The 10,795-nt window shown below is 40.0% G+C and overlaps 1 protein-coding gene and 1 long non-coding RNA gene across 2 annotated transcripts; both read right to left on the bottom strand.

Annotated features, from left to right (window-relative positions):
• On the bottom strand, nt 1–378 carry LOC121990164. Its single transcript, XR_006114490.1, has 2 exons — nt 305–378; nt 1–215 (listed from the first exon to the last, which is right to left on the bottom strand). It is a non-coding gene; the product is annotated as an uncharacterized LOC121990164 (long non-coding RNA).
• Nucleotides 379–899: 521 nt separating this feature from the next.
• Nucleotides 900–2,190, bottom strand: LOC121990163 (40S ribosomal protein S5-like). The gene is made up of 2 exons (XM_042544365.1): nt 2,001–2,190; nt 900–1,361 (listed from the first exon to the last, which is right to left on the bottom strand). The coding sequence occupies exons 1-2, from the start codon at nt 2,058–2,060 to the stop codon at nt 1,086–1,088; spliced, it is 336 nt and encodes a 111-aa protein (XP_042400299.1). The 5' UTR covers nt 2,061–2,190; the 3' UTR covers nt 900–1,085.
• Nucleotides 2,191–10,795: the final 8,605 nt, after the last annotated feature.

Genomic DNA, 10,795 nt, shown 5'->3' with positions numbered 1-10,795 from the left:
ACCAAAATAATAGAATTCTGACATTGAAGTAATATTAGTATTTAATTACATAAGAAGCTAGTAAATATCAAAATTAACACTAATTCTGTTTCAAAGTAGATAGTGATATTCCTCTAACTCTTCCTAAATCCAGCTTCAGTTCCACACTGATGGAAACCATCTGCTTCTCTGTGAACTTGGAGACAGACTCTGCATCAAATTCAGCAAATGCCACCCTGCCACACAACATTTCTTTCAAGATTCTAAATTGTTCGAAACAAGTACTTTCCTCTGAATAAAAACTGTTTCTAGCATTAGTTCTAACCTGAATTCATTCCTCTTCTTCAGTATAGTAGTCCAGTCCATCCCCACTTGAGCTCCTGTTAGAACAAGCAACTCAAACAATACCCTGCAAGTTTATCCATCTGAATCTTGTCAACATGTAAATTTAGTTGAAATTTGTGTAGATAAGATGAAGAAATTTATGGAAGTAATCACATGTCATCATGAACTGGAACTCCCCATTCCTCATCATGATAAGCAACATACACAGGATCTGTGTATACATTAGTAAAAGGATGGAACAATTAGTAATTTGCCCTAATTTTTCTTTGAGTTTATTGTAATTTGTAAAAGCCCTCTTTTGGTACTTGAACTCAGTGTTATGAAGTTGCACTTCTTCTCTTCTTGGGAGGTGCTCATGGCAATGTCGGGACACTCAATAGAACCCGCCAACTCCTCGATCTTGGCCGGAGTCCTCCCGTAGTGGGCGATCTGAAACTTCCTCTGGGCTTACATGAGCGCGGCGTGCTCCCTTTGCGCACCGACGACACTCAAGTGAGATTAACATAATATAATGTTTATGCTAATAAAAATAATATACAAGTTTCAAGCACACTCAAGTGAGATTAACATGCAATCCTGAAATCAAAGCAAAAAAAAAAAATCATTTTGATATGCATAACTAGTACACAATGTTTCCATCTTTATTTATTAGATAGTTGCCTTGGGTTAGTCTTAAAAGTTTTTCTGAAACAAGGTTGAGAAGTGAAATGTAGTATGCCTCATTACCCATCCTTGCAATGAGATTCAAGTTTAAAATTCAATTACCTGTTAATGATCGCATCAACCACAATTTGGATTGGATTTGCATCAGTAAGCAAATGAATAATTTCCATAGCATGTTTAATTATGCAGACAGCCATAAGCTTCTTTCCATTGTTCCGACCATGCATCATCAAAGAATTGGTAAGTCTTTCAATAGTTGGGCACTGAGCCTTGCGGAACCTCTTAGCAGAATATCTTCCAGCAGTTTGAGGAAGGTATGTATCATGTTTTGGAGGAGTCATAGCGATGTAATCAGCAAGAGACATGTCACTGACCTGGAGTTAGCAGAAGATTAATCTAATCTTGCTGGAGTAAATAATAGGAGAACATCTCCATTTTATGACTATGTGGATTGAAAGATGTGTTGCATACTATAATTCAACTAAAAAGTGTGCAAATAAATTTAAACAAGCATAATTTATCCAGTATTTGCTCTTTATAGGCATATTGCAATTTAGATACAGTATGATGATAAATCAAAGTTCACTGTTTGCTCGATCATGGAGCCATGTTTGGTCGGCTACTATAATCTTACCTCTGTGCAATCTGTTGCTGGTAAAATAAAGCATAGGAAAAGTTGGGTAATCAGCGCTTGTACAAGCTATTGCCGGTAAATCAATAAGTACTCCACAAAAATCTGTGAACTGATAGATAATAAAGGCCGTATTTTTCATTTGTGCATACTGAAAAATCCTAGCTCTCTCAAAGCATGAACTGGTTATCTAAAATTCCAAGTATTACTAACACATCATGCAAAGATTATATTTTAAAAAAATGGCAGATAAGGCCTAAAAATATCGAAAATCAACCTTAAAGCAGATCATACGTGCTAAATAACATCATGAGATTCACATGGTCAACGCAGGTGCTAAGAGCAACAGGCTGCGGAAACACCACGGAGTGAGAGTTCTAACCTCGACATCGTCGAACGACCAGCGATTAAAGAGCTTAACCTCCTGTTGCTGGATCGCCATCGACGCAGAGTAAGGATTGTAGAGATGCGAGGGCTAGTCCACCAACGGCGGAAAGAAAAATCACCACATCAAACCCAACTCCAACGGGCAAACGTAAACGCCACTATGGTTGTAACCGGAGCTAAAAGCTACTGCACGAGGCTCAAACAGCAACAGGAAAAAAAAAACAGAAGCAAACCAGAACGGAAGGCAAATCTCCAGAAAAGGATCGATCCGAACAGGTTCAGAAGGGATCCAGAAGCGAGATCTAAATTCTAAAACAAATCTAGGACAAAAAAACTTAGAGATCTCTCTAGCAGAACCAACGATCCAGAGGGCTTCAGATATCGAGTGCCTTGCGTGAACGAAGGCCGGAAGCCGGAGATAGGACTGGATACCCACGAATCGAAGCAACGTTCTCGCGGGATGCTCGCGTTCCGCCAGAGAGTTCAAAAGGAAACCTCTTCGCATTCGCTCGTTGAAGCAAAAGGAAGAACTGCTCGATATCGGACGGGTAAGAGATTAATCCCACGAATCAAAGAGATTGGGCAGTGTGAAGGAAGCGTGAATGAGGCGACGGAGGCAAAGAGATTAATCCCGCGGTCTTGACGGAGAGGAGTTTGGAGGAGTGGTTCGCGGAGAGGGGTTCGCCAGAGAGGGGTTTGCCGGAGAGGAGTTGGATGGAGAAGGCCGCGTGAGATGAGGAGTTGGGAGAAGGGTTCGGGATAAAAAACGATCGGAAGATAGGAGTTGGGAGAAGGGTTCGGGTTTTCTACTCCTTACTTAGATCCAACGGTTTGTATTAATCAAGATTTAGATGAGAATTTAACAATAGACAATACTTTTTAAAAAGCGTTGTCGTAGATACTAAAAAAAAAGCTAATAGACAACGCTTTTTATGAAGCGTTGTCTTTGACCCGTAAAAATCACTAATAGACAACGGTTTTTAGAAAAGCGTTGTCTATTAATAAGAAAATAATGAAATAGATAACGCTTTTCACTAAAAGCGTTGTTAAAAAAAAAATAGACAACGTTTTTTATAAAAAGCGTTGTCGTTTAAGTGTTGTAGAATCCCAATTTTCTTGTAGTGTAATTTTCTGATCAGTGGGTGACTCACTACGATGTGGATAGAGTTGATGATGGGTTTGATTTGATTACTGGATTGTGATACCCTAGGCTACCCACAGTGATCTGTGGTAGAGCGACCCCATGTAGTCTCTGGCTAGATAGTTAGGTGCCTTGGGCACTTAGGTTTGTTTGTGGTAGAGCGTAGCTCCCACATATTTTGGGCTGTTTGTGGTGGAGCGTAGCTCCCACATATTGCGGATTGCTTACAGCGGAGCATTGCTCCCATGTTTATTGTGGATACATATTTCGGATTATTTGTGGTAGAGCGTTGCTCCCACATATGTGGTATTTCGTGTGATGGAGCATTGCTCTCACACTGGAGGATCTATTCTTTGGTGATTATATATCGTTGGTGATCAGATCTGTTTATTGTTGAGGATCTTATGGTTAGGAATGTCTGTGATACGGACATTATGTATTTTGGTTTTATCATTAGGGCTTACAGAGCCTTAGATGTTTCCAGGAACTCGATGATTTTGGTATGTCTAGGATGTTTGGATCAATTTCCATTGTCTTTGTTGACGATGTTGTGATTTATTACGGATCCGAGGTGAGTCACGTGCACCACCTTTGCATAGACCTAGAGATGTTTCTACGAGAACATCTATATGCGAAGATCAGTAGTGCGTGTTTTGGGTGTCTTCTGTGAGATGTTTGAGACACACGGTCATCAGTAGGAGTATACCGTGGTTTCACAGGAGATCGAGGTAATTACCGTTGGGAGTAGACAGAGTCTATAGAAGAGGCTTGCAACTTCCTTAGTTTGGCTCGATATTTCCGGAGATACGTTGAGGGTTTCTCACGGATTGCTATGTTACTTACACGCCTGATCATGAAAGACGTGAAGTTTACTTGGACTGTGGAATGCAAGACCAGCTTCTAGGAGCTGAAGCGGAGACTAGTGTTGGCTTCGATTTTTGGTTTTACCTTCTGGAGAAGATGGATATGTCCTCTACACCGACGCATCTATTCAGGGTTTGAGCGCTGTTCTGATGCAGCACGATAGAGTAGTTTCCTATGCTTCTAGTCAGTTGAAGGAGTATGAGAAGAACTGTCCTGTACATGATCTGGAGCTAGCCGTCATCATCTTTGCTTTGAAGCTTTGGCGGCATTATTTATACGGCATTACATTGGAGATTTTCATAGTTCATAAGAGTCTCAAATAACTTTTTACTTAGAGGGAACCTAATCTCCGATAGAGGAGATGGATAGAGTTCCTGAAGGATTATGATTGTACCATTAGCTACCACCCGGGGAAAGCTAATGTGGTTGCCGATGCACTTAACCGAAAGTCTAGAGGGACTTTAGCTTGCCACCGAGTTGTGGTCACAGACTTGATTCAGGGTTTCTCTGAGTTAGACCTTGAGGAGCAGGGACAGACAGAGCAGGGTATTCTTGTTACCATGGTTGCTCAGTCGTCGATTAGGACGAGTATCCGAGAGGCCCAGGCTGGTGATCAGCATTTGCAGTTCATTAGTAGTCAGATAGCTTCCGGACAGCAGACCGAGTTTACACGAGACGAGGAGGGTATTATATACTTCCGAGGAAGATTGTGTGTACCTCAGTCTCATCCGGTCTTACAGGAGTTACTTCAGGAGGCTCATCGCTCTCGATTTGCGATCCATCCAGGCGGGACTCGCATGTATAGGGATTTGAGGCGTTCCTACTGGTGGAACGGTATGAAGAAAGACATCGCGGATTTTGTAGCTAGATGTCTTGTCTGTCAGCAGGTGAAGGCTGAGCATCAGAGACCTGCCGGGTTACTTCAGCGGATTCCTCTTCCTGAGTGAAAATGGGAACATATCACTATGGACTTTGTGGTGGGATTGCCTAGGACATGACGAGGTCATGACGCGATTTGGGTAATCGTTGATCGATTAACCAAATCCGCGCACTTCTTAGCGATCCGGAGGACTAATTCCCTGGACCGATTGGCAGATCTGTATTGCCGAGAGATCATCAGATTACATGGTGTTCTATTGAGTATCATTTCGGATAGAGATCCACAGTTTACGTCACGTTTCTGGCAGAGTCTGCAGCAGGCCTTGGGCACACAGCTCCATTTCAGTACAGCCTTCCATCCACAGACAGATGGACAGTCAGAGCGGACCATTCAGACTTTAGAGGACCTGCTGAGGTCATGTGTTATGGATTTTGGAGGCAGTTGGGAGGACCATCTGCCGTTAGTAGAGTTTGCTTACAACAACAGCTTTCATTCGGCTATCCAGATGGCACCGTTTGAGGCGTTTCATGGTAGACCTTGTCGGACACCCGTTCTCTAGGATGAGGTTGGAGAGGCCCAGTTGTTGGGACCTCATAGAGTTCAGCAAAATGCAGAGTTGGTCCGTACTATCAGACGGAGGATGTCAGAGACGCAGGACCGCCAGAAAAGTTATGCTGATCGGAGACGCAGACCACTAGAGTTCTCTGTTGGCGACCATGTATTTCTGCGAGTTTTACCCACGAAAGGGGTGAAGAGATTTAGCCTCAGAGGTAAGCTGGCTCCGCGGTATATTGGCCCTTTTGAGATCTTGGAGAGGATCGGAGCAGTAGCTTACCGGCTGGCACTACCACCGTCCCTGGCAGGCGTCCACGATGTATTCCACGTATCTATGCTGCGGAGATACGTGCCTGACCCGACGCATGTGCTGACAGATATTCCAATTCCAGTTCAGCCTGACATTACATATGAGGAGGTTCCGGTACGGATTCTCGACCGAAAAGAGCGTCAGTTGCAGAACAAGACTATCCGGCTGGTTAAAGTCGGATGGCAGCATCATTCAGACGAGGAGGCTACTTGGGAGCTCGAGGATACGATCCAAGCTCGTTATCCCCATCTTTTCACTTGAGGTATGTGATTTATTTACCGTTCAGCATTTATACTCTTTACCTGTTGTTAGTACTTGCTGATGGTAGATAACGAAATTTGGGGACCAAATTTTTATTAGTAGGGGAGAATGTAAAATACCGAAAATAGGCGAATATTAATAAGGGAATTTTTTGAAATTTTTAGAAATTTTTCGAGAATTTTTCGGAGCTCGTATGGACGAGTTAACGGGGACAAAAATGGGGCCCGGAAAAGCCTGTTTAGGCTACCCAGTTTTAATAAGGAAAAGTTTTATTTTCTTTTCCTTTTACTTTTCTTTTTCTTTTTCTTTTTCTTTTTCTTTATTTTCTCTCTTCCTCGCCGTTTCTTCTCTCCCTCACGCACCCGAGCCGCAGTTTCTCCTCCTCACGCCCGAAGCCTTCTCCTCTTTGCCCTAACTGCCGGCCACGACAGTTTCCTCCACCGCCACATCTTCTTCTCATCTCCCAAGCGCTGGCGACGCTTGCGCCAGCCGTGCCCTAGATCCACCGCCGACCGCAACTCAAAGAGCCAACATCGCCGCCCCTCCACAACCCTGCCGACGCCGCTGCCCTCTCTAGACCGGAGTAGCGTCGCCTGTGCCCTAGCGCTGCCGCTACCGAGACTCCTTGGCCGAGTTTCCTCTGTGCCCTAGCCAGCCCGACGCCATTGCCGACCACCTCATGACCAAGCCGAGCTTCCTTCCTGCACGAAGCCACCACAGCGACTCCGTCTCTTTGCCCTAACCTCATCCCACGACACCCTTTCTGCTTCGGCTTCCTCCCCACGGCAGAGCACCACTTCTCCCCTTACTGTGCCATGCCTAGTTTAGGTTCGGCCGAGCCCTTCCTCTGTGTTCTAGGTTCCGGTTGAGGTAAGTTTGGGATGTCGATTTTGCATCTTCTGTTCTTGATCAGAACAGTGTAAATCGTTCCCAACTAAGAGTTGTTTCATTCTTGATCCTGTTCTAGACAGAATCTGTGCGGTGGATTTTAGCAGCAAAGCTTTAAAACTTCAGCAGCAACGATCCTTACTATTGAGCCACAGCGACTGTGGTTGAGGTATAGTGTAGGAATTGATCTTCGTTGTAGAGGATTCCTAGTCGAGTTAGCAATAATTGTTAACTTGGATTCATGTGTAGGTTTTAATGAAATCGAATAGTAGAATGGTTAGGGTTAATGGAGCTAATCCTAATTGATTTTTGAGTTCAATTCAATTAGGGTTCCTGAAGAAAAATAGTTTGGTTTAGCTATTTTAGTTATAATTAAACTTAGCTAAACTGTACGATTTATTACAGGATATTGATTCGAGACGGTGTCTTGACGGGGGATCTATTTTGGATACGATCCTTTTCTATTGGAGGCGGGTACTTTGACTTATGTCTTTTGATATGCATAATAATGTGTTTAACATATAGCAATAATTGTGTTATCCATTTGTTTCGGTTGGTCACTACATGATCTGTTACATGTTTCCTTGTTTACTTATTATGTACTGCATGTTATTATTTACCTGATCATACATGCTTTAGGTAGTGACCCAACCATATGATACATTATGTTCAGGACCTAGGGTTTATTTGATACCCTATCTGTTTGTGTACCTTCCATCTGATACATTGACTTGTGGTACACCTTTTATTTATGTATGGATCTTGCTATGCTATTCATGATATTGCCATGTTTAGTGTCATGCATCATCTTGCATGATTGCATGCTGTACGATTGTCTGCTCCATTATTGTGAGCGCATCGCCAGTTACATGTATCTGTACACACCACCACTCATGGGTTAGTGGTATATCAGACAGGTGTGTGGCAGTACTGCTGTTTGACTCCGTTGGTCTGGTGACTCAGCGTGGTAGCTGGCAGATAGTTTCGCTCTGTTTGGCTCCGTTGGTTTAGTGTAGCAGCGTTGTAGCCGGCAGGCAGTTGGACTTTGTTTGGCTCCGTTGGTCCGCTCATGGGTAGTGTGACTCAGCGTAGTAGCCGGCAGAGAGTCCTCCCCGTCATCGTGTACCGGGAGATGAGAGCATTGCGCTCCCCCATTTATTATTTCGGGGTAGGAGTATGTACATGTGTACTCCGACAGCATCCCGTCCACTCGGTCACTCATCAGGGGCAGTGATGTCAGAATGCACGGTTGTCACAGCTCTACCCACTCAGACTCACCATTGTGTGTGAGATGGCTGACTGGCGTCAGGGGTGACCATGTCATTGGCATCATATGCATGATGCATTTATTGTTTGTGTTTGCTGCATTTACTTGCTGCATTTATATGAATGCATATGATTGACATGCATACAGGATTATGACACCTTCGGTCTGACGACCCTGTTACCTTTTTACCTTGATCCTGGTTAGTACAGTTTTCTCCTGTTTTTGTTTCAGTTGCATTTATCCTTCTCGTATTCTAGAGACTGTACACATGATTAGTGCTGTCTGTTATTTACTTTATTTTGCATATCAGTTGTACCTGCTGAGTGTTGGACTCACCCCGCCTCCATTGTTGTTGTATTTTTAGGTTGAGCCTGTCCGGAGCAGTTCCAGTCGCTAGTCCCCATTGCACGTAGTGCTAGTCCTCTGCTGATCACGAGTTGTTGTTTTAGTTTTCTCATTTTGACTATGTTTAGACTTGGTTTGTTTGATACTTGGATATTGTATGGATTCATCGTTGATGGATTTTGGTATGATTTGGATATGTTTTACTCCATGCCTGCCTAGACGGCAGAAGAGGTGAGTTTGTCGGATTTGAGCTTTACGAGTGTAGTTGAGTAGAGTTGTTTTTCGAGTCATCGTATTACTGTTCTATTTGTTTACTATTAAACTGCGTGGTTGTGTCAGCCAGAGGCTGAATTTGATATTAACTGCGTGGTGATTGTTTTATTTTTGTTATTATTGCAGCCGCATGTGGCTGAGGTATATAGTGATTGTAGAAAGTTTCAGATTGTCCGCCGTACAGGGGAGGTGCTGCCGAAATTTCTTCGGACAGGGACTCCTCCGGGGCGTGACACTAGATTCTGATCAAGTCAATCAAGACTCTGATCAAATTGGCATCAACCTTGACTTGGTCAAACAGAACAATGACCAAATCAATTCAAATAATTTAATCAATTCAGAAAATTTAAAATTAAGTGATTATCTAGACATAAATACGTCAAACATTAAAATAAATTCAAATTTAGACGTTAAAAATGAAAAAATGGATAAAATCAATATTATCTTAATAAAGTATTTAATAATCAAGATAAAATCAGTCTAGAAAATGCTATCCAAAATCAAGATAGTATAATTAACAAAAAATTAACTTTTAAAGATAAAACTAATCTAATAAATTTAATTAATTATTTCAATTTAAAAGGCAAAGAAAATATAAGGAGAAAATCGAACACTTTAACAAACTTAAAATTGAATGTCAAAGATGACATATTAAACAAAGATAATCTAGAAAATTTAAAATTAACAATTAATAAAAGGCTAAAAGATAAAACTTTAAAGAAATATAATTCAAACAATTTAATTAACTCAAATTCAAAAATAAATAAAAACTTAAACTTTAAAAATAAGCTATTAAAGAAAGATAGTTCAATTAACCTAATAAAATTGAAATTGAAAGAAAATTTAAATATTAAATATACTCTTTTAAAGGAAGATAATTTAACCAATTTAATTAATTCAAAATTAAAAAATTAAATTTAAAATTACAAATTAAATATTAAAACTTAACTAAAACCAACTCTAATTATATAAAAATCTTAAAATAAAAAGCCAATAATTCAGGGAGAGGCTCCAGAATAGCCGGACACCTCCAAAACTAACCTACCCGACAGGGTAACCTAAACCAACTTACCCGCTAGGGTAACAAGGACTAATTAGAAAGGGACCAAGTTTAACTTGACCCATGGAACTGGTGAAGTTTTGAATGATAGTACGTTAGGGAAGCTTAGTCTATGCATGTCTAGGAAGATATGACTTCGACCTGGTGCATTTTCCTAAGTGGAACTAGCCGAAGCTACCCCTTACGGATCCTAACTAGTTAGACCAAGGTTTTGTATTAAGTTCAATGGATAGGACTATTTGGAAAACCTCGAAAGCATGGTTACTCTAATGATGTCCAGATGACTCACCATAGCTTAGAAGTTTATCTAAAGAATGCCTATTTGTTGAGCCCAAAGCTAAATTTGAATCTAACACAAAGTTAAACCAAACCCTATAATTGAATCAAATTCATCTCACAAAAATATAGGATTCCCTGATTGAAAATTTAAATCGGGTGAGATGACTAAGAATCAAAATTAAATTTTGAATTAAAATTTAAAATTAAGATTAAGATTAAAATTAAAATTAAAATTAAAATTAAATCTCGAAATTTAAAATTTTATTTTAATCTTAAAAATTTATTTTAAAATTAATTTTAAAGATTTAAAAAAAATCATTTTAAAAATTCATTTAAAAATTATTTAAAAAACTTTAAAAATCATTTTAAAAAATCTTTTAAAAATTATTTTAAAAACTTTTAAAAATCATTTTAAAAAAAATACCCTTCAAAAAAATTCTTTAAAAAAAAACTATTTAAAAATTCTTTAAAAACTCTTTCAAAAATCATTTTAAAAATTCTTTCAAAAATTATTTCAAAAATTATTTTAAAAACTCTTTTAAAAATCATTTTAAAAATTATTCCAAAAATTATTTTAAAAATTATTTTAAAAACATTTAAAAAAATCTTTTAAAACTTCTTTCAAAAATTATTTTAAAAAATTATTTTAAAAACTCTTTTAAAAATT

The sequence above is a fragment of the Zingiber officinale genome, chromosome 6B (assembly GCF_018446385.1).
Source record: "Zingiber officinale cultivar Zhangliang chromosome 6B, Zo_v1.1, whole genome shotgun sequence".
Lineage (NCBI taxonomy): Eukaryota > Viridiplantae > Streptophyta > Magnoliopsida > Zingiberales > Zingiberaceae > Zingiber > Zingiber officinale.
Note: the sequence above shows the minus strand (reverse complement) of the source record. Positions and strands in the feature narration are given on the sequence as shown.

What these genes read in the sequence shown, in the direction of transcription:
- LOC121990163 (XM_042544365.1), bottom strand. Translation starts at nt 2,060, where the DNA reads ATGGCGATCCAGCAACAGGAGGTTAAGCTCTTTAATCGCTGGTCGTTC. An exon ending in GGTCGTTCGACGATGTCGAG is followed by an intron (nt 1,362 to 2,000) that starts GTTAGAACTCTC and finishes TGCTAACTCCAG; the next exon opens with GTCAGTGACATGTCTCTTGC.